This window comes from Adiantum capillus-veneris, chromosome 6 (assembly GCF_014529385.1).
Source record: "Adiantum capillus-veneris isolate H3 chromosome 6, ASM1452938v2, whole genome shotgun sequence".
NCBI classification, from domain to species: domain Eukaryota; kingdom Viridiplantae; phylum Streptophyta; class Polypodiopsida; order Polypodiales; family Pteridaceae; genus Adiantum; species Adiantum capillus-veneris.
In genome coordinates, this window is record NC_140936.1 from 112,055,550 (window position 1) to 112,079,315 (window position 23,766).

The 23,766-nt window shown below is 40.3% G+C and overlaps 1 protein-coding gene across 1 annotated transcript; it reads right to left on the reverse strand.

Annotated features, from left to right (window-relative positions):
* Positions 1-19,983: 19,983 nt before the first annotated feature.
* On the reverse strand, positions 19,984-22,007 carry LOC147456095 (stomatal closure-related actin-binding protein 1-like). Its single transcript, XM_086514662.1, has one exon. The coding sequence runs from the start codon at positions 20,862-20,864 to the stop codon at positions 20,517-20,519; it is 348 nt and encodes a 115-aa protein (XP_086370788.1). The 5' UTR covers positions 20,865-22,007; the 3' UTR covers positions 19,984-20,516.
* Positions 22,008-23,766: the final 1,759 nt, after the last annotated feature.

Below are 23,766 nucleotides of genomic sequence, written 5' to 3' on the forward strand. Positions count from 1 at the left end.
ACTGTGTGCGATCCGTGTGCGCTTTCTGTGTGTTTGCTACTCGCCTGCTTTCTCTGTGTGCGTTTCTCGTGCGCTCTCTGTGTGCCTAATCTTGATAGGGTTTATTAGAATTCCACGTATGCTACAAGTCCATGTTTTATCATAGGATTAAAAAAAACAAAAGCAATATAAAAAATTAACCAATTCACACGGCCAAAATTAAAGAAATCATGTTTGCTGCCGCCCCTTGACCCCGCCCGGGGCGCTGCCCCGGACCCCGCCCAGAACAATATCCCAAAATCAACCTCCCAAGCCCCGCCATCGAGAGCGCTATATTCCACATTCCCATCAAGAGCGCTACCCCCAAACCTCACGTGGAAGCGCTGCCTTGTCACCCCATTGTGGCATTGCCCTAAGACCCCGCATCTGGAGTGCTAAATGGGAACATTCTTCATTAGTGAAATTTTGAACATAAATTATATTAGCATATACTTAAATATAATACAAATATTAACATATTAGCTATACTACTAATTTACTATAGCAGTTCTAGATTATGTCCCATACTATATTTAAGGTGCCAAAGGTTTGGCCTTATGGTCCTAGATTTAGCCAAGTGGTCAACACATATAGGACCAAGTGCACACTGTGCCACAAAACTTGGCCACCACTTCACTTGCCAAAGTTTAGGCCACATGGTCAATCCTAACTTTCCAATGTTCTTATTATGTCACCTTTTGCCTCGTGGAAAACCTAGGCTTGTTTTCACATACTCAGGCACTTCAAGCCACAATAAATTGTCATTACTCTTCGGCAACCCTTTTGTTCAGTCTTTGAAAAAACATTGTTTAAGGCCACCCTAAACCATTTTCATTTAGGGGTGTCTAAAACTAGCTTTTTGGCAATTCGAGAAGAAAATGGTCAAAGTTTTATACTTAGTTTTAACCACTTGACCAATTCAAATATTGGAAAGCAAGGTCTTGTAATACTTTTCTTTGGACATCACACATTAAAACTAGGTCCCTCACTTGTCCAAGCTATGCTCTAATACAATAAAGGGCTTTTGGTTTCAAGATGCACCACTTTCCCAACCTTGATTCCATTAAAGAAGCTAGCTCTACTTAGACATTTAATAGCAAGGTCTTACAGCAGTTCAGATTGAACATTTTCCATGGCATCTAGGTCCACCACTTATCTAAGCTATGCTCTAACAGAGTAAGGGGGTTTTGGTTTCAAGATCCACCACTTGTCCAAACTTGATTTGGGAAGCAAGGTCCTATAATAGTTTGCTTTGGACATTCACCATTACAACTAAGTCCACCACTTCTCCAAGCTATGTTCTAATACACTAAGGAGGTTTTGGTTTCAAGGAGAACCACTTGTACGACTCTGTTTTTGGAAGTAAGGTCTTTACATAGTTCACCTTGGACCTTGGACATTGGATACTACAACTAAGCCCACCACTTGTCCAAGATATCCTCTATATATAGCCAAAGGGTTTGGGTTTCAAGATTCACCACTTTTCCAACCTTTCTTCCATTAAAGAAAGGAGGGGCTTTATAACTAGGTCCACCACTTGTCCAAGCTATGCTCTGATATAGAAAGGGGATTTTGGTTTCAAGGTCCACCACGTGTTCAACCTTGCAAGACTCAAGGGATACTTGGACATTGGAAAGCATAGTCCTATAGTAGTTGATAGGTGGCAGTGGGTATTACAACTAGGTCCAACCTATGCTCTCATATAGCAAAGAGGCTTTGCTTTCAAGGTCCACCACTTGTCCAACCTTGCTTCCATTAAAGAAATGTGGGGCTACGTAAACATTGGCAAGCAAGGTAGCAAGGTCCTAAGGTGTTTCACCTTGGATATTGGGCATTATAACTAGGTCCACCACTTGTCCAAGCTATGCTCTGATAAAGAAAGGGGATTTTTGTTTCAAGGTCCACCATGTGTTCAACCTTTCTAATATAGAAAGGGGATTTTCATTTCAAGGTCCACCACGTGTTCAACCTTGAAAGACTCAAGGGATACTTGGACATTGGAAAGCATAGTCCTATAGTAGTTGATAGGTGGCAGTGGGTATTAAAACTAGGTCCAACCTATGCTCTTATATAGCAAAGAGGCTTTGGTTTCAAGGTCCACCACTTGTCCAACCTTACTTCCATTAAAGAAATGAGGGGCTACGTAAACATTGGCAAGCAAGGTAGCAAAGTCCTAAGGTATTTCACCTTGGATATTGGGCATTATAACTAGGTCCACCACTTGTCCAAGCTATGCTCTGATATAGAAAGGGGATTTTTGTTTCAAGGTCCACCACGTGTTCAACCTTGAAAGACTCAAGGGATACTTGGACATTGGAAAGCATAGTCCTATAGTAGTTGATAGGTGGCAGTGGGTATTACAACTAGGTCCACCACTTGTCCAACCTATGCTCTCATATAGCAAAGAGGCTTTGGTTTCAAGGTCCACCACTTGTTCAACCTTGCTTCCATTAATATAGCAAGGAGGATTTGGTCTCAAGGTTCACCACTTGTCCAACCTATGCAAACCTTTTTCATGTTGTAGCATGATTTTTTGTTTGAAGAGTATTTTTCTATAACTATGGATTTAACAATGTAATCTTTTTACTTACAGGATGGACTTCGAATCTGGGGAAAGTACATATGATACTTGACAATGAAATCGTTGGTATTGGTTGTGTGTAGAACAGATCCAGATTCCACTTGTGGTGGTACAAAGATAGGGCTGGGAAATGTCTCCATACTAGTGGAGGAATGCTTGAAGGATGTGGTCCTACCTTTTCCTACAATGGATACTTCATCTCTCCAAGGCTCATTATGGAGTGTTGTTCGATGGTCAAAGCTTCTTTTGCAATCTTTTGTATTAAATGGGAACTTAATTGATCCACACGAAAGCTACAATGGTGATGAAGAACATGATCATTCTGATCCTCTAGTTACAGATGCAATACCTATGACAAGCCCAGAATTTGAAGCAATGATTCGAGAGTCTTGGAGAAATCAGAGGGTCCTTTTAAAAGATGACACAATGATGCAAACCATGAATGAAGGGACCATCTTATATGTATTTCCACATGATTATGTCAACTTTCAGGAACTTGGTCCTGATTGTGTGGGTGTGGGTATTGAAAGAGAAAATGCAAGCATTGATGATGTGGTTGAAGTGGGTAGCATCACTTTGCTAAAGTGGCCCATCAAGCAGACAACAATGTTGAATGGGAGCCCATTACAACGCTTTGTTCCTGTTGATGGCATGCATGCTACATATGAGGATGTATCCAACGATGGCAATGTTGGAAAAAAACTTGATGGGAGTAATGTTGTCCAGTTGTCAAGGAAGAGACGATACACTTTCATGAACAGGACTCAAAAATCAAAAGCAGCACCAGCTTCGACTTTTTACCTTTCAAACAAATCAATTCAAAGGGTATCATGCATTGATTGTTGTGCACAAAAATGCTGCCAATTTGCAGATCGTGATATGGTGACAAGGTTACGACAACAATTTTGGGGAGAGTCTCAAAAATCACGCACTAATTATGTTTATGATGTTCTTTCTATATGTTATCAGAAAGATGAGAAGTCACGATACCAATTCAGGCTAAATGGCTCTATTGTTTGTTGTAGAGCATGGTATGAGCTACATGGAATACCAAAGACATCATTTTATCGATACAAGGAGAACTTTGAAAATGGTGTGCGCCAATATGTACATGGGAACACATGTACATTGAGAAGGGGACTTCAACATACTAGTTTAGCAAGAGCACTACTAAATGAGTTTGTGGAAAACAACTCTGAGAAGATGCCACATAGAAGTAGAACACTGCTAGATGGCTCAAGAGAGACTCAATTGGTGATTCCATCAACATACAAACAAGTGGATATTTTATGTGAAATCAACACGACACTTGACCAAATGGGCTATGAGAAGAAGCTATCCCAATCTTCTTTTGGTAGAATTTGGAACAAAGAGTACCCACATGTCACTTTAACAAAGACGAGTGAGTTCTCTAAGTGCAATATTTGTAGCTCAATCAATGCAAGGTTAGAAGCTAAACCTTCTCTTGAAGAGAGAGCTCTTCTCTTGAGGGAGAGAGAAGTTCACATGGCACAACAAAAGAGTTGCAGAAGCCTATATTATGCATGGCGCACGTATTCAGAAACTCAACCACAAAAATATGTATGCATAATCCATGATAAGATGGATCAAAAGAAGACTGCCATTCCTAGATTACGCATTGTTCCCAAGGGTGTGGATTCAGGATATAATCTGCAGGTGGCATTGATTGGCATGATCACTCATGGACATGGAGAAGGTCATTACGGACACTTTGTCTTGAATGGTTTGTGGCTAGCTGATCCAAATCTTACAATTGGCTCAATTGCTAATTGTTTACATAACCTCGAGAGGATAGATAAGCATCCTCTTGGTGATCTAGTAACAAATGGACTTCCAAGGAGCAATATTTCACTACTACATGCTTTGAACTCAAGGGATGCTTTGGACTACCATAACTTGAGTGATGGAAAAGAGCCCATTGTGCAGTCGTCAGAAATTGCAGAAGAGGAATTGGGGTCAACATTTCGCAGATTGCCAGAGAACTTGTTGCTACAATTGGATAATTGTGCAGGGGAAAACAAAAATCGATACTTATTTGCCTATTTGTCAATGCTTGTTGCAAGGGGTGTTTTCAAAACCATCCAGCTGGGATTTTTAATGGTTGGGCATACACATGAGGACATAGACGCCATGTTTAGTAGGTTTTCAGAGAAGTTGAGAGTTACACAAACCTATACTTTGCCACATTTGATGGATACATTACGAAACAGCTCATCTTCATCTCCAGCTCCATTTTTTCTCACAAAGATCCCCGATTTCAAGCAATATTGTGATGGCTATCTTTGTGATGGACAAGACATACTTGTTGGACATTCCAAACCGCTTCAGTTAGGTTATTTATGCAGGATGAGACACCAATGATGCAATATAAGGCACATGTAGGTGTATCAAGTTGGAGTGGAAGTATTCGCCTTTGGAAAACAGACACAGAAGGCAAGCCAATGTTACCACATGGAGATCCACCTCTAGTACAAATGGCGGAGTATGTCAAGGCCCACGAAGAAGTCATTTTGGGGCTAAAGAACTATATAAAATTTTGGAAAAATTTAGGGAATGGTTCAAGTATTCCGCGATATTATAGACCCGTGATAGATTATTGGAGTAAGGTAATTGAAGAGATTGGAAAAGCAATCATATCAGAGGGAGTCTTGTATGAAATGTTTTGGCCAAAAACTCAAGAATATTCTCACCTACAAAGCACTACAATGAATTTGCAACAAGGAGCAGAAAGATTCCTAGGCCTTGAAGAGTTGAACGATCATTTTTGTGGGCCTCAACGAGATAGGCCAAGGGAAGAGTTTGACCCTATGTCTGATGTGCACCAAGGTGACTTTCTTATGCTTGTTCCGAGTGACACAGAAATCTATCCAGTGTGGCTTGCAATGGCTTTATCTGACATTGATAATGAGCCTACATCACCAAACTACAGAAAACTCTTGATTCAATATTGGGCACCTTGCGCGAGAAAAAGTGGGATGACAGATACTCAAGCTTACAGTAATTGTTGGAAGGGTTATTGGGCTGTCAACTATAAGGACCCACAAGTGTGGGAAACTATAGATGCAATTGTTTGGTCCTGGAGACCCAACAAAGAAGGACCATTTTCTAGAATAAAGATTCCAGAAAGACATGCTCTAAAAGCCAAAGAAGGCCTCACTCGTTCACATCAGCCACACTTGGATCAAAGTTCATATATGGTATCAAATGTGGAGTAGAATTATGTGGAGCTTCTATTGTGACTATACTAGTCAATTTGTAAACAAAATCTTTTTTGTATCTTCCTTTGTTTTATGTAATTTATAGTTATTATTCAAATCCATGTGTTGTACATCCTCTTGACTTTTGGTGTTTATCAACACCACAATCCTATGAGATTTTCACTTTATTTACTAGCCACACACCTCAATTTTTCCCACTTTAAGTGAAAAATTCCCAAATTACATGAATTCGGTCGATTTGGAGATTCCCATAATGTGAAATTTTTACCAAAATACCTAATATGGTCTTCTTTGACTTGTGGAGTCAAAAGCCACAAAAAAATTTGACCTTTGTAGTAACCTTGTACACTTTACAAATTTTTTGTAGTTAACAACCCTTAAGAAACATTGTTGGTTTTTTTGCCTTCTACCCACCGATATCTATCATCTTCACTCTATGTGTGGATGTTGACTAGTGCTTTTGGCACTAAAACCTTTCTTGATGTTTTTTGTTGTGCTCTAAGTGAGGGGTATTTTGGTTGGTACGCCTTTTAGTTCTTGCTTATTATGAGGTAGTGGTGTGAACACACTTACGATTGTCAAGGCATTTTTTCCCTCACTGGGAGGTTTTTTTCCCCCATGCATTGTATATACGCCCATCATTCTAGGGCTAACTTATCTTTCCATTGTTCACTAAGCAATATAATCTCTGTTGTGTGCCTTGAGATTCTTCATCTTCTCCAAGTTGTGTTTGTTTCCTCGCAACCATCTTTCCAACAATTGGTCGGTTGCATCCTCCCGAGCATAGTCGCCAGCATTGGCAGCACACGCCTACTCACGTTCTCCAATTTGGGTGAGCTTTGGCGAGTTCATTGAGCTTGGTTGGCTCAGAATTTTCATTTGGACTCATTTCAGCCTCCGTTTCCACTACAGACAGTACTGCATAGGTAATATCGTCCTTTTGTGTAGAATTTTTGTCAGTGCAATTTCCCGCAGAATGGGTCCTTATAGTCTTCTTTGGGTTGTGGTACATAGCACGTGTTGGTCCTACTTTGTTTTTCCTCTTTTTAGGTAGTTTTCACATCAGGTGTAGTCACTCGCTATGGCTAAGAACTACACATACGGTTTCAAGATGTTTTTGAATGGAGATAACTATCCAATGTGGGCTTACATAAAGTAGCATGTTCTCGTGTCAAAGGGAATTTAGAATGTTGTGCATGGCATTGATGTACGTCTGCCTTCTATGGATACAAGCTATGTTGAGGATGTTTCAGGTTTGTGTGGCAGGACTGTTGCTGCTAGAGCTGTTTTGCCTATGGATGAACAATCTTGTTGGGATGTTAGAGATGTGCGCGCTCATGCATTGATTGCATTATTTGTGAAGCGCACTATTACTCCTCACATTCTCTCAGTTAAATTAGTAAAACAAGCTTGGGATATTCCGGTTGGTCTTTATGAAAGTCACAATGAGGCTTAAATTGCATTGTTGCGTAAAGGGTTGGAGTCGAAGATTATGCATGAGTAAGATGAGATGAACACTTTCCTTGTTGGTATCAAGAATATTAATGAGCAACTCATTTCTGCAGGCAAAGTCATTTTTGACAGTCAGTTTGTTATGCTTTGGCCGCGTCTAGTTTATGTGATGTTGAGGGATCTCTGTCTTTTGATGAAGCACAAAACTCAAAAAATTGGATGGTTGCCATGCATTCAAAATATGATGCACTTATAGAAAATGACACATGGACTTTATGTGATTTGCCTCTTGGCAAAAAGGCCATTGGTCGGTTTACAAGTTGAAATGCAAGTCGGATGGTGAGATTGATTGCTATAAGGCTCGACTTGTTGCAGAAGGTTATGCACAACAAAAAGGCATAGATTATGAAGATACTTTTTCTCCCACTTGTCGTATGACTAGTGTGTGTTTTCTATGTGCACTAGTAGCTCATTTTGGTTGGGATGTACATCAATCAGACATTGTTACTGCTTTCTTGAACGGTGATATATTTGAAGAAGTGTATGTAACGTAGCCTCGCAATTTTGTCAAGAAAGAACAAGAGAATAAAGCGTGGAAATGTAAGAAAGCTTTGTATGGGTTGAAGCAATCTCCTCATGCTTGGTATAAGAAGGTTCACACTCATTTGTTCAAACAATGCTTTTGTAACAATCCAACAGAAAGCACATTGTATGTAAAGCGTGAGGGTGATGTACTTCTCATTATCATCCTCTATGTCGATGATTTGCTGATCACTGGATCAAATAAGAGACATATTGTTGAATTTAAGGCTGATTTGAATGCTACTTTCAAGATGAAATATTGGGGGCTCTTGCATCATTACTTGGGCATACAGTTTAAGCAGTGTGATGGTGGTATTGGCATGTGTCAGACAAGCTACATAGAGACATTACTATGTAAGTTTGGACTTGAGGATTACAAGCCTATTGCCACTCCCATGGAGACAGGTTTTAAATTGAGTCTTCATGATGTTGGTGATCCTGCCAATTTCACTCTTTACCAAACTGCTATTGACTGCCTTATTTATGTATGCAGTACGAGGTCGGATATTCAATTTATAGTCTCACAGGTCAATAGATTTATGCATAGCCCATGGTCTAAGCATTAGAAGACTATCAAGAGGATTTTTTACTACTTGAGTGGCACTTTCCATCTTGGCTTGTTTTATCCCAAGGGGGGATCATTGCCACCAGACTTACATGCTTTTTCATTTTCGTTGTTTTGACATGCGAGTGTCCACAAGTGGAACGACAATTCATGTATCTTATGGTTGAGCAAGAAGAAACCTAGTATGGACACTTCTAGTTGTGAGGCTGAGTACATGGCAATCTTCATAGCTATGGTTGAGTGTGTATGGCTCAAACGCCTTATGGCCGATTTAGGTGTTGGACAGGACATTGCCAACACTATCTACACTGATAGTCAGAGCGCATTGGCAATTGCGAGGAACCCAATTTTTCATGCTTTCACAAAGCACATTGAGGTGCATTACCACTATGTCAGGGAGAGGCTCTTAGCAGGAGAGATCAACTTGGCTTATGTGCCAGCATACGAGAGCCTTCTTGCAGATCTTTTCATAAAGGCATTGTCTCGTGAGAAGTTCAAAGCTTTCCACAAAGCTTTGGGCTTACTCCCCTTTGTGGATTGATCATATCCTCAGGCATGTCACTTCCCTATACTCTATGTGACATCTCTCGTTCACCGCATCATTCCCAGGGGAATTTCTAACCATATACATGTGGTAGTGATGTGTGTGAACACACTTAGGACCGCCGGGGCATTTTTTCCCTCACTAGGAGGTTTTTTCCCCCATGGGCCATCACTCTAGGGATTTCTCATCTTTCCATTGCACACTAAGAATACACTCTCTGTTGTGTGCCTTGAGCTTCCTTTGTCTTCTCCAAGCTGTGTGTGTTTTTGTTGCAACCCTAATTCCAACAAAGAGTAACTTTCAAGAAAGAAAGGGGCTAAACAACATGCAGCTTAGTAGGTTTTTGTTGTTACTCAAAGAAAAGGTGGCAACAACCATTTAGACACTTCTCACGGTTCTTCAGCAACAAGTGGCAAAACACATGTTCCTAATGCTTCTGGCACCACCTCGTCTCAGAATTCTGGTGAAAAAGGCAAGAAGAAGATGTGTTGTCAATGTTGCAAGGCTAATGATTAAGCAGTGTCCTAAATTGAAGGCAAAAGAGGCCAAGAAGAAAGAGGTTGGTTCCACTACAAGTGCAGCTATTGTAAAATCTTCTATGAAAGGAGATTGTGATACTGATGTAGATGCAAAGTGGGCATTTAGTACAAAGTGCACTTATGATCCTTATATTCAAAGTGCATGTATGTGAGTTGATGCAAATTCCCATCTGTGGTACTTTGATAGTATTGCTACAAAGCACATCCTAACTTGTTTACCTCTCTCAAGTCTGTGCCACATTTGTTTTGGCTTGAGGCTATCATGTGTGCTACTTATGTACTTAGCAGGTGTCCTACAAAATCCTTGCAGTCTATGACTCCTTATGAAGCATGGCATGATAAAAAGGCATCTATTGATCACATGCACATTTTTGGTTGTTTAGCTTACGCTTTGGTTCTACAAATGCACGCAAAAAAATGGATGATAAGGTTGTTTAATGCATTTTTATTGTTTATTGTACTGAAAGCAAAGGTTACAGGTTATACCATCTGCAAACAAAACTTATCTTCATTTCACGAAATGTTGTGTTTGTGGAAGATTGTGTTCAACCTTTGTTGTCATGTACTAGAGAAAGTAATATAAGCTCACATGACATTTATGACAGTTTGTTGCCTTCTTTTAATGGTGCAAACTTGAATGTAAATCCCAATGAGGCAAATGTATAGCCAATGAGGGTTTCTGAAAATGCTATGGATCAGCCTATGACTAATGGAAATGTACTTGATGTGGAAAGGGCTGAGAATGAGCAGGCTAGAGGAATGCCAAAATGGCTATGCATACTTTACATGATAGTAAATTGGATGCATCTATGTCTAGTCATACTCATTAAGGTTCTCGCCATGCATCTCTATGTGTCAGATTGTTATGCTTTGGCTATTTCTAGTGTATGTGATGTGGAAGAACCTCTATCTTTTGATGAAGTACATAATTTAAAAAATTGATGGCTACCATGCAATAAAATATGATGCACTTATAGAAAATGACACATGGACTTTTTGATTGGTACTGAGTGGGTTTACAAGTTGAAACGTAAGTCGGATAGTGAAATTGATCGTTACAAGGCTTGACTTGGTGCAAAAGGTTATACACAACAAAAAGGCATAGAGTATGAAGAGACTTTTGCTCCCACTTGTTGTATGACTACTGTGTGTTTTCTATGTGCATTGGCAATTCACTTTGGATGGTATGTAGACCAATCAGACATTGTTATCACTTTCTTGAATGGCGATATATTTGAGGAAGTTTATGTAACATAGCCTCGCGGTTTTGTCATAAAAGGACAAGAAGATAAAGTGTGTAAATGTAAGAAAGCTTTGTATGGATTGAAGTAGTCTCCTCGTGCTTGGTATGAGAATCTCACACTCATTTGGCTAAATGAGTCTTTCATAATAGTCCAACATAAAAAGCACTTTGTATGTAAAACATGAGGGTGATCTATTTCTCATCGTTGTTCTGCATGTAGATGGTTTGCTGATTAGCTGGTCCAAATGAGACACACATTGCTGAATTCAAGGTTGATTTGAATGCTAATTTCAAAATAAAAGACTTGGGGTTGTTGCATCATTACTTGGGAATACAGTTTAAGCAGTGTGATGGGGGTATTGCCTTGTTTCAAACAAGCTACATAGAGACATTACTATGTAAGTTTGGACTTGAGGATTGTAAACCTATTACAACTCCCAAGGAAACAAGTTTGAAATTGATTCTTCATGATACTGGTGATCTTGCCGATGTCACTCCTTATGAGACTACTATTGGATGCCTCATTTATGTATGCAATACAAGTATTCAGCTTGCAATCTCACATGTCATCAAATTTATGCATAGCCTAGGGTCTAAGAATTGGCATATATTTCTTTTTGTGTGGTTATGTCCTTAGTCGATGTAAAGAAGGATTTCAAGGTTGGAGGCATTGGGAATCTCCACTTTGGATGTGCTTTTTATTTTCATAAGTTACTTTTATGGATGTTGAAGGAACCGTTGGTTATGTCCTTAGTCGATGTAAAGAAGGATTTCAAGGTTGGAGGCATTGGGAATCTCCACTTTGGATGTGCTTTTTATTTTCATAAGTTACTTTTATGGATGTACAACTGTTGGTTGTACATGTTCCACCAACAATACTCTCCTTGTAGCTTAGTCTTGCTAGGATAAGGTAGAAGAACTTGAGTATTTCATTATGATATTGGCATTGAGACACCCATTCTTTACAAAGAACTTCTTCTTCATAGTGTGCACCAATCTCGTAAGAGGCCATGTTGTACTTTGCTTTATGGTCTAGTAGAGCTATGCATCTATGCGCTTCTACCGTACATGTCGGAGGCTGGGGACTTGCCAAACACTGTGTGCGAGTCACGAATGGATACAAGCACACAACCAGACTATCCTAGTCAGCTCATAGGGGCAATGGTGTGTCACTCACCGCTCAATGCTTGCCATTGTGAAGGATTCCATGCCGCAAAGAAGAGGGAACATCTGCCGCCGCGCTCAACCGCCTTGCCACCGTTGATGCCGCCACAATGCTCAATCACTCTCTCTCTCTCTATCTCTATCTCTCTCTCAAGCACTCTCTCTCTCTCTCTCTCTCTCTCTCTCTCTCTCTCTCTCTCTCTCGTGAGCACATGATGGAGACGAAGGTAGAGGTAGAGCAAGAGGAATTCTTTTGCATGCACCTCAAGAATGAAGATTTTAGGTCAAAATGGACCTTTTATATGAATCTTACCCATTCACACACGGGCACCCACAGTGGCTAGTTATAACAAAAATAATGTAAAAATGAGATAAGTGGTGTGTATCTCATCAACGATCACCTACCAACTTATAGGACCGATAAGCCCGGTCCATGACTCAAAATAAGTGATAAGGCATCCGTCAAAGGTGATATGGTGTCCGTAAGTGGTTAACATGTCCCCCTTCCTGATGTAGATTCCGTCCTCAGAGGCTAGTGAGGAGAAGCCCGATCATCGAGGTGGAAGAGCATCTGAGATTAAATGTCTTTAGCTTTCTTCAAACACTACAAAATCAACCAAAAATGGCACATTAATTGCAGTCTCATAGATCATATATAATTAAAAAGCATATGCAATGAATAGGCACAGAAATTGATTGCTGACAGAATATTAAACAATTTTTTAGTAGTAAACATTAAATTGTAATATAATCGAACGCATAAGCACTTGTAAAAGTTAAAAGAATAAACAAGTCTAGGGTCACTAATTTAACGGTCGAGAGGCACTAGAGGTCAATTATTAATACCATGGGCAAACTTCTCAATTCTCTCTAGTCAATTAAGTTGTTTAATCGCGAGAGAAAAGTATTTCATGTCCGAGGGCTGACTAGAGGCTATATCTAGAAGACCTTCTAGTTAAGCTACAATAAAAGAAATTGCATATGAAATCATCACTTGAATTATTCCCTTTGTTTGACCCCCCAAAGTGTTTTCCGCATTGATTCAATTTTTGACGTGTGTGCTTATTTTGTATGCCTTAGGCTTTTTACTTCTCAAGGAAAAGCACCCACACTAGGAACCTCTAGGGCTCTAGTACCATAGGAATTACATCTGAGTGAAGTACCAAATCAAGTTGGGATTTCTCTTCCAGCTTAAGATTTTGTATTTTTTGCACTTTTGTTCTTTTGTATGTTTGTTTTTCACTACATTTCAATTTTGTAAGTTTGGGGGGTCATATTGACACTGTTACCCTCCCCAAGCTCATCACAATAATAAACTCCCTTTATAATACTTAAGCTAAAGGTCAAGAGGGATTAAGCCCACTAGAAAGCACTAGTACATTGCACACAGTGCTTCATAATATCGGATTAAGAATCTAAAGTAACCATTGATAACTAGGAAGGCATTTCCCATGGTATTAAGAGAAGATCTCTAATGTTTATCTTGGTCAAACTACTTTAGTCATACTTCTTGATTCATAAACCTAAACAAAGGACTATGACATAAAATTATATTGAATCTATTGTTTAATACTAAGAAAATGTGCTGAATATTGTGCTACCAATCACAATTAAAGCAGACAAACTGTAAGGTTTTCAGTTTCTGAAACCTTAGAAATTGCCTGTTAAATTTAACTCAGTTATTGAGAAAAGACTGTAGAGTGATCCAACTATGGCTGATATTGGTATTTTTGGAACCGTAACCAAAGCTTTACTATGGTTAGAATTTTTCAGAACCAGATTCCGATAAAATCTGGAAAAGTTACAAGGTCTGAGAGGTTACACTAGGAATTTAATTAGTTAAGTAAATTTGGATGGTTTCAGTAATTATTATTACTAAAGAATTTCTTATCCCAAGGGTCTAGAAATTGCTGATATTTCCAATTTTCATCATTAAAAATCAGAGAAATTAGCAAAAATCGATTCTGGAAGGGGGGGGGGGGCTGTGTGGAGATGTGGGGAACCTGCTCGGGACAGGTTTAGCAGCAGGTGGGGCTAGTTGGAAGCTGGGGCCTTGCTTGAGGTGCCAGAACTTGCCAGAAACAGCCCAGGGGCCCTGAAAAGCTATAAAAAGACCCCCTTCCTTCACAAAAAATTAGACTCGGATCCTTGGTGCATTTTCTCTCATCTAGAGAGACCTCTATGCAGAAATCACTAGAGAGAAAAGATCTAGTTGGTTAATTAACGGTAATTAGCACTAACCTTTTTTTAATTAGTAAAACTAGGTTAACCTATTTATAATCTTCTTAATTAATTGAAGATTAAACCTATGTATACTCTAAGATTCTCTCCTAATTCAAAATTCTCTTTTGATTATTGACATTAAGCTTAGGGATACTAAGCTAATTAAATATTATTTTATACTAGGACTGAAATTACTCATTTTAACCATAAATTAATGATAATTATATTAATTAAATTTAGATTAAGATGATATAATTATCAGAGTTGTGTTAGAATATCATTATGCTAGGAAAATTATCTTGTAATTTTTTGAGTAATTTTTATAATTATTTAAGAAAAATTACACTGTTTTTACGAGAAAAGTAAAGGGGAAAATGACCAAATTAATCCTAAATGCTTAGAGATAACTATCAAAGGAAAAACACATCTTATGGAACCCATGATAATTATCTTAACCTCAGATAGTTAGTTTAACTAATTAGCTCAACAATATTACACTGATTTTAGGAGAAAATAAAAGGAGAAAAATAGCAAACTGATCCAAAATACTTTGATATAATTATCAAAGAAAAAAAACATCTTTTGGAGCCTGTGATAATTATCTTAATCTCAGATAATTAGTTTAACTAATTATCTCAGCAGAATTACATTGTTTTTAGAAGAAATTAAAAGGGGGAAAATAGCAAACTAATCCAAAATACTTTGATATAATTATCAGAGGAAAAAAACATCTTATGGAACCCGTGATAATTATCTTAACCTTAGATAATTAGTTTAACTAATTATTTCAGTAGAATTACAATGTTCTATACAAGGGGGAGAATAGCAAACTAATCCAAATGTTGGATTCTTAGGAATGTAAAGCCGATACTTATAATAGAGAAGCCCATCCTCAAGTGAATAATCCTTGATTATGTCTTTCTCTTTCTCTTTTAGGTTCTGTTGATTAATAACCTGTAGGAGTTTTTGATAATCCTCATCTTCCAGGGAGGCTTCCTTAACCTTGTTTCGGATTGGATTGTCGAGTGTGGAAATAGCCCCAAGAAAAACCTTACGGCTAAGGGAATCAACAACCACATTCTCTTTTCTTGGGCTATATTTTATTTCAAAATCATATTCCTGTAAGAGTTCTATCCATCTTCTCTGCCTCATGTTGAGTGTTTCTTGTCAAAAAATCCATTTTAGACTCTGATGATCAGTGATTAACTGAAAATTTTCTCCTAGAAGATAGTGCCTCCATACTTTAAGAGCATGGATGACAGCTAGGAGTTCCAGATCATGACTTGGATAATTCAGCTCGTGGATTCTTAATTTTCGAGAAGTAAAGGCAACTCGTCTGCCTTCTTGGTTTAAGACTCATCCTAGAGCAAGACCACTGGCCTCTGCTACTACTTCAAACTATTGAGGGAAGTCAGGAAATTTGAGTACAGGGGCTGATGTGAAATTTTGTTTTAGTTTGAGGAGACAGTCCTCCTGTTCTTTTTCCTATGTAAGTTTGGCTACCTTTTTAAGTAGTTGCGTCAAGGGTGCAGCGATGACTGCATAATCTTTGAAGATTCTATACCATCCTGTACTGCCCAAGAATCCTTGAATCTCACTGACCGTCTTGGGTTGTGGCCAATCTATTATGTCCTTAATCTTTGCGGGGTCTACTGAGATTCCTTCAGGGTTTATTATAAATCCAAGATAACTAACTTCGGGCATGAAAAACACACATTTACTCATCTTGGCATATAACTGATGTTGGCGTAGAAGATGAAGTACTTTACGTACATGGCCTTCATGCTTTTTTTCATCTTTGGAATATACCAAGATATTACGAAAAACACAAACACAAAATCATCCAGACATTCTCTGAATATATCCTGCATGAGACAGTTAAAAGTAGTCGGAGCATTCGTAAGACCAAAAGGCATCACGATGAACTCATAATGCCCATACCGGGTGTTGAATGCAGTTTTGTAAATATCTACCTCCTTAATCCGGATTTGATGGTAACCTGATCTAAGATCATTTTTTGTGAATACCTTGGCTCCATGTAATCTATCAAGTAATTCGTCAATGCGAGGAATAGGATACTTATTCTTTACTGATACCTGGTTAAGTCCCCTATAATCAATGCAGAGGAAAATGGTAAAATAACTCCCATAGCTATATGATAATTATGAGAGAATACTAATAGTTCAAGGAAGTTATTTGAGAAATATCTCATCCAATAACTACCAAGGATACCTATTTATTCCAAAACTCCTTATTTTTGGGTAAAAAGGAAGAAAAGAGATTACTCATTTAATCCTCTAATCGATTAAGTCCTTTTATAAAGGCTGCCAATATGGCTCCAAAGAGAACCAGAGGAAATCCTCTTACCCATGAAGAGGATATTAGCAACAAAATAAATAAAGCCACTCATGACCATGAGCCTGGGCCTAGTCATATGCCTACGGAGGAAAGTCTGCAGGCACCAGCGCAGCAGCACATAGCCGACCAGTCACAGGTGGATTTCCATTTTGTTCACTTAAGTCTTTAATTGAATTAAAGTTCATTTCTAAATTAACATTGCATATGTAAGGATTAGGAAGGATAAACTGGTTGTAAATGGAAGGTAACGTCCAAGAAACCAACGAGCAATGATTGTAAATAGGAAAGAAATGATTGGGTTATGACTGATTGACTTAGGAAAGAAATGTTTGACCATCCTTAAGACAGCTTTGTCTCAAGACACCTCTGATTCCTTGGAATATTTTACTCCAAGTAATGAGTAATGATGGGGATTCCGCCATGGATGAGTCGGTTTTCTCAGTGCACGTGGAGTCTTTACCCCGTGCTTGTTTGTGCTTCTGGATATTACTTGGCAAAACTTTTGTTCCCGATGCTTTTGTTGGCAGCACTTCGTCTGGAAATTCTGGTGATAAGGGCAAAAAGAAGATGCATTGCCATTATTGTAAAGCTAATGATCACTTGATCAAGAAGTGCCCTAAGCTGAAGGCCAAAGAGGCTAAGCAGAAAGAGGGTGGTTCCACTACAAATGCAGCCATTGTTGAGTCTTCTGTCAAAGGAGATTGTAATGCTGATCATGTTGATGCAGAATGCGATTTTAGCGTAGAGTGCACTTACAATCTTGTTGTCCATGATGCATACTTGTCAGTTGCTGCAGATTCACATGAGTGGTATTTTGCCAGTGGTGCTACAAAGCACATTACCTCACATCGTGAATTGTTCACCTCTCTCAAGTCTGTCCCTCATGGAAATTCAGTCACTTGTGCCAACAATGCCTCTTATCCAATTCAGAGAGTTGGAAAGATTGTGCTTACTACTGCAAATGGCAGTTTCTTTACACTTGTTGATGCACTTTATGTACCTAGGATCAAGAAGAATCTCTTGTCTGTATCCGCACTTGCTAGACTTCGACTTGTAGTCAAATTTGTGGATGACAGATGTACAGTTCATGATCTCAGTTTTGGTGATAAAATTGTTGCATCTGGCCTTTTGTGTCGTGGGCTGTATAAGCTCACTTTGTATGACAAGTGTAGATAAAATTTTGCAAATGCTATTGCAAATTCAAGGGCTATTTTAGATGCAAAACTTTGACATGCACATTTTGGTCATCTGAATTTTTCCAGTTTGCTGCGTTTGTAGAAATCTGATATGGTTGCTTCTTTGCCGCCTCTTGAAGCACCTATCAAACATGTTTGTGAAGGTTGTATTTGCTACAAACAGGAGCGTGGATGCCCTGCGAAATACCCGAAATAACACAATAAACAACATAAAACAGACTAATCGGCATACCTAGCACAATCACGTGGTCGTATGATCGCAAGATACACGAACAGAGAGAGAGAGTGAGCGGGAGAGAGCTAGGGAGCGCGTGCAGACGCACCTCCTAGAGCAGAGTGCTACGCCGGCATGGCGAGAGATAAGAGGGAAGAGGAGAGAAGAACAACGCAAACACTGGGTGCAATCTCTCCCAGTGCAAGAGTGACCATTTCCCTCTTGCACGTATTTCATTTATAGATTTCTTGAATGGTCAAATTGGTTACAAATTGGTCAGCCAATCATAAATGGCCAAAGCTCATAAAGAGCACTTGAATAATCAAATATACATAAAATATAATATCCTTCTGCATAATCCATTATCTGCTAATGATTTTGCCACCTCTCAGCTGTAATAAATGGATAAATATCAATTCCATAACATACCTCTCTGTTGGAAAGCAATTGTCCTCAGTTGCGAAGATAAAAATCTGCAAACAATACTTGTCAAAAACAATGATTAGAAATCTGTATCAAATAGTTTTAAAAAATCCATAAAATTAGACAACATTGCTTATGCCTGCTGTCATCCACATACTACCTATTCTAGTGTCCCATACCACTAGAATAAGGAGTATGTGTCATATCCTGATGAATCAGGATATCATTGGTCACACTCATCATCAATCTCATATTGTCAAGTCTCATCACATAAACACTGCCGTGATAAAATAATCATCAGATACCAAATCCCAATCCAATTCCAATTCTATAATATAAGTTCAAATCCAAATCACTTTCATTATGTACCCGGGTAACAAAATCATACCAGTTGCAGTGGTGGGCAGCCACTGCAGCATGATTTTGTGATTGGTGTTGCCTCAACCGGCGAATCTACACCAAGAAGACGTGCTGCCGAGATCGGCGAATCTGCACTATTGCTGCCTATATCGACGGATCTGCATTTATCATTGTGAATAGATATGCAATTTGTTAATGTGCTGCCTAAATCGGCGGATCGGCGCGGATAATTGGTGTTGGCTAAATCGGCGAATCTACACCAAGACGAGCATTTACACACTGCCTAAATCGGCGGATCTATGTGCATGTGACCAATGGACTACGCGGGGCATAAAAACATTAAAAAAATGTACTACCTGTTTCACAGCACATTGGAGTAAGATTGAGTAACAAAGTACTGACAAATTGGTATTTGATTGAAAGCACCGCGACTCACGTGAGTAACTTCATATCTCAATGTGAAATGATCGCAATAGCAATTTCGTTTAATACAAGTATTGGCACAATGTTAGAGAATGCAGGTAATTAAAAGAGCCATGCCTTCTTTCAAGAAATAAATGGTAATCAAGTTGATAAGTAAGCTAGATGTGTTGAATTTATGTAACGCTGTTGTTCTCTGTGGAATGGTATTAAGAAATATGTGTAGGACTACGAGTATCTGAGAGAGTGTTATCAGTGTATAATTACTTGTGTTTCTGAGAAGATTTTTCAAAACCCAAAATGAAAATGCGGAGAGAACATACCTGGTTGCTCTCTATAAATCATTAGAATCTGGATGATGTACTGCATCTGAAATATGTACTAGTCTGTGCGTGGGGAGAGAGATACAAGTAGGAGAGAACTGTAATTAGCAAAAGTCATTTACAATGATGAGCCTTGGATTAATCGAAAAGTGAGATGGAATCAATATATTGTAGATTGTTGTTGTTTGAATAAATGGAGTAGTCCCCTTGATATCGAAATTTGTTGTCTCTAAAGTGCTTAACATTGTAAAATTTATTATTTATAATTGTTATAGGGCACTGACTAGTGTTTATTGGTCCACGAATAAAAAAAACAATGCAAAATTGATTTGACCTTAGTTGCTCTTTCGGACATTTCCAATCAGACGTCAAAATATGTAAAAGAATATACATCAAGAAAATTTCTGGCAAGACCAAAAACTTAAGCTTCTCTTCTAAATTTGTACTATGTAGTATGAGAGTCTGCAACTTATACAAATTACCTATAAGAGCAAACTAATACATTCCTTATGGATCTAATACAATGTCTGTATAGAAAAGTAAACTAAAATCAGTGTCATTGTCGTCAAGTCCCGTGGGTGCCCGACATTGGGCATCGTCGCAAAAGGTAAGCATTAGTCATGGAAGAGCTTCATCAATGTCCACCGATGTAAGTAGTCATATTGGGAGGATAACGAAAGAGAGAGAGCGAGAAATGAAATAAAATGTTTTATTATCCGGCTTCAAAGGCCTAGGGGAACAAAAATACATCAGGTTGAGATCATCATCATGATCATCGTCGCTGCCCTAGGAGGCTTGACAACCGTCGCTGAGGACCTTCGTCAATATTCGATTCTGCATGTGGTTATAGGAGGGAGAATATGCCCTCATTTGAGCACCACAGTTGCCTACACCGAGCGCAGATGCTTCGCTGTTTAAATATAGTTGCAAGCTTTCTGACTTCAAGCTTTTTTTGAACCAACTCCGAATCTCTTTGGGTCAACTGCGAGGACAATGCATCCACTGAGGTAAGAGCTTCTTCCACATCATCTTTGTTGGGCCAGCAAATCTTCCTAGCAACGCCTCTAGAACCTCATGGAGTTTTCTGAAGAAGAACTTGCGGATCAAGCAGGGTAGCCTTACTGATCATTACTTCATCAAAGATCTTTTCTACGGCTTCCTGTGCTGCAACCTGTCCTTTCTCAAACTTTTCAGCAATATCACGAAGAGAGAAGCGCCTATGAAGCTTAGCAAGACCGGCAGCTTCTTTTGCAACTATCTCCCTGGTAGAAGGTGAGGGCAAAGCTAGGTCCTCTTCATCATCCATGGTATCAATGGCAGCACCACGGCTGGAAGGAATAAACAAGCCATGGGGAGGTGCTACGAGTGCGACGTCAACTGCTACGCTGCCGATGTGGTGCTCTATAGAGCTGTGGCTCATTTGCCTCACAATCGTAGAAGATGGGCTCTATGATTCTCTGTTGCAAAGGGCAAGGCATCGGCATAGTGATGTTAGTGGGCCTATGCAAACTCCATCCTTGGGAAATTACTTGTACTTCATGACTTTCATTGATGACTACTCCAGGCATGCATGGGTGTATTCGTTAAAAGCTAAGTCCGAAGTGTTTATGTGCTTCAAGAAATTTCTTGCTATGGCTGAAAATGTCTCGAAATGTACTATGGGAACCCTTTGTTCCGATCGAGGGGGGGAGTATATGTCTCATAAATTTAATGCATTTTTTGGCTAGTTGTGGGATAAAACACCAATGTACAGTGACGTATACGCCTCAATAAAATGGTGTTTCTGAGAGGAGAAACAGGGGAGCATGGAGATCGCAGCTGTGAGAGAGAGAGAGAGAGAGAGAGAGAGAGAGAGAGATTGAATTATCGTCCACGGAGGTGAGATATGACCCATGGGACCAAAAACAAAACATTACAACCACTTCGTCTAAATGAGGGCAATCGATACATATCAGTTAAGGACTGAGGGTCCATCAAAAGGAAAAGCAAAGCCTAGGGGGGGGGTCCTATGGGACAGGGGCCGGTTTAGGAGTTCGAAACTCTTGGATGATGGCCTTCCCTCCGCGGTATACTGCCCACTTGCCTTTGGCTCGTTGCCTTTGGCTCATGCTTCACGCACTTTTTTCAGCTCTTAACCTTTGTGTTTGACTTGTGTTGGGGTGAGTTCTTCAGCAATCCAAAACCCGGTGTCTTTAAGGAGACACGATTGTTGGAGTAGTCGGAGCCGTTCCTCTTTGTCTTTGAACTCGAGAATGGCATGTCCACTAGATGTGCGCTTGGTGTTGAACTTGTTGACGATACATTCTACCGCATCGTAGTCGGCATGAACTGGTTTAAGACTTTCATTCAGGAGGTCGATTAATTTGCAGAAGTCTTGTTGGCACGCATCCCATGCTTGGGGCAGCCCTCCAATGCGAAGCTTGAGGGCATTCTCTTCTTGAAGCTAACGTTCCCACAATTATGTTTTCACACAAGTTTCCACTTTGGCGAGTGCGATCGTGTGAGCTTGAGTGACTTTTTCTTCGACTTCCTTCACCTTGTCTGTTGTGAGGCCGACCATGGAGTCAAATCGTGCCTCGAGCGTGCTAAGGCGCGCTTTGAGGTCGCGGTTTTCTTCCATGATTATGTCGAGAGCAGCTTGTAATTGTCCGATGCGATCTGTTTTGCTCAGAGTTGCTAGGACAGCGACAAAGCTAGCCCGTGCTCTTCCCGATGTTTTTGGGCTATTGGTCGCCATCTTCTCACTTGCTAGAGGTGGCTTTGGTGAGAACATTCTCTCCAAATGCACAAATGCACACGGTTGCAAGAACCAGAGCAAAAACAAATGCCCAAATACTCACTGTCTCAAGACCAGAGCAAAAATCAAATGCTATTTGCTCAAATATTTGCTCACTGTTGTAAAACCAAAAGAAAACCAGAGCAAAATATGCTCCAAGAAACCGTTTGTTTTTTTTTTTTTGAGGGAGCCAAACGGCTCAGAGCTCGCAGGCTCTGTGTGAATCGAACCTTCTTCAGGCAGTTCAGAAATTGCAGGTGAGTCGAGCAAGGCTTGAGGTCGGCAGATCGAATGCAGGGACTTGAGAACCGGTTGTGAGTCGAGCAGGGCTCTGTGTGAATCGAACCTTCTTGATTTGCAAAGTGAGTCGAGCAGGGCTTGAAGTCGGCAGATCGAACGCAGGGACTTGAGAACCGTGTGAGTCGAGCAGGGCTTGAGGTCGGCAGATCGAATGCAGGGGCTTGAGGTCGGCAGTAAATCGAATGCAGGGCTTGATTTACTGCAGGGCTTGAGGTCGGCAGCTGGCTATGAATCGGAGAGAGACCCGGCTGTGGGGCAAATAGAGCCGAAACTGGCTGTGAATCGAAGAGAGCAGGGCAAAGCTTATAGCTAACCCCCCCCCCACAGGGCTGCCCCTCGCCCAGGGGGGGACTGTGGAAACGCGAGGCAGAAGGAGCTAAGGCACGCTAAGGGGGGGGGGGGGGGGAGAGAGCGAGAGAGAGAGAGAGAGAGAGAGAGAAACTCTATTTGGTCGGGCTGTAGAGAGAGAGACAGATCAAAGAGACGGCCGGTACTTGTTGTATGGGTGTGGGCGCTAGCATGCATACCCTAGATAGGTGGTGGTGATTGTGGGCAGCTCATGACTGCATGGGTGGGTTGGTAGACGACAGCCACAGGGAGTGGAGATAGAGAGGGAGTAAGGTTTGGTTTTGACTAGCTGGTGATTGAGAGCCAGAAAAAAAATGAGTGTCATTGAGAAGAGTCCAAAAGGGGTGGCTGCATGGCTTACAAATGAGAGAGAGAGATACTGCAGGACATGCAACTTTTAAAAAAAACACTGTGCCGCAAAGTTTAGTGGAGTGTGTGTCAAAAAATAAATAAAAAAAGCTTGCATGGGTGGTGCGCAGTGGATGGCGACTGGAGTACGCAGGGGGAGAAGAAGAGAGAGAACGGCAGTCAAAAGAGAGATTTTGCATGGCATGCGAAGTAAGGAAACTGTATGGCATAGTTGGTGCGTGCCGGTGAGTTGCATGGCGGTAGGATATTTGAGAACGTCTAGTTGGGAGTTGGCCTGCGAGTGAGGTTAGCAGCCGATCAGGTCAGCCCACGTGTGTGTGTTGTTTGCTCACAGATAGGTGGCCAAGCGACGTTCAGTTTGTTAGTGCATGCGGGTCAGGTTAGGATTGTGTGCGTGATGAACATCGACTCTTGCCACCAGCCGCAGTCAATTGCTGTCAATAACACTCCACTCCAGAGTCGGTGAGTAGGCGGGCCATGCATAGCGAGGAGGGCGGCGACCCACAAAAGTCGAGGGAGGGAGATGCAG

Excerpts from the sequence above, each read along its gene's own strand:
- LOC147456095 (XM_086514662.1), bottom strand. The coding sequence starts at position 20,864 with ATGAGCCACAGCTCTATAGAGCACCACATCGGCAGCGTAGCAGTTGAC.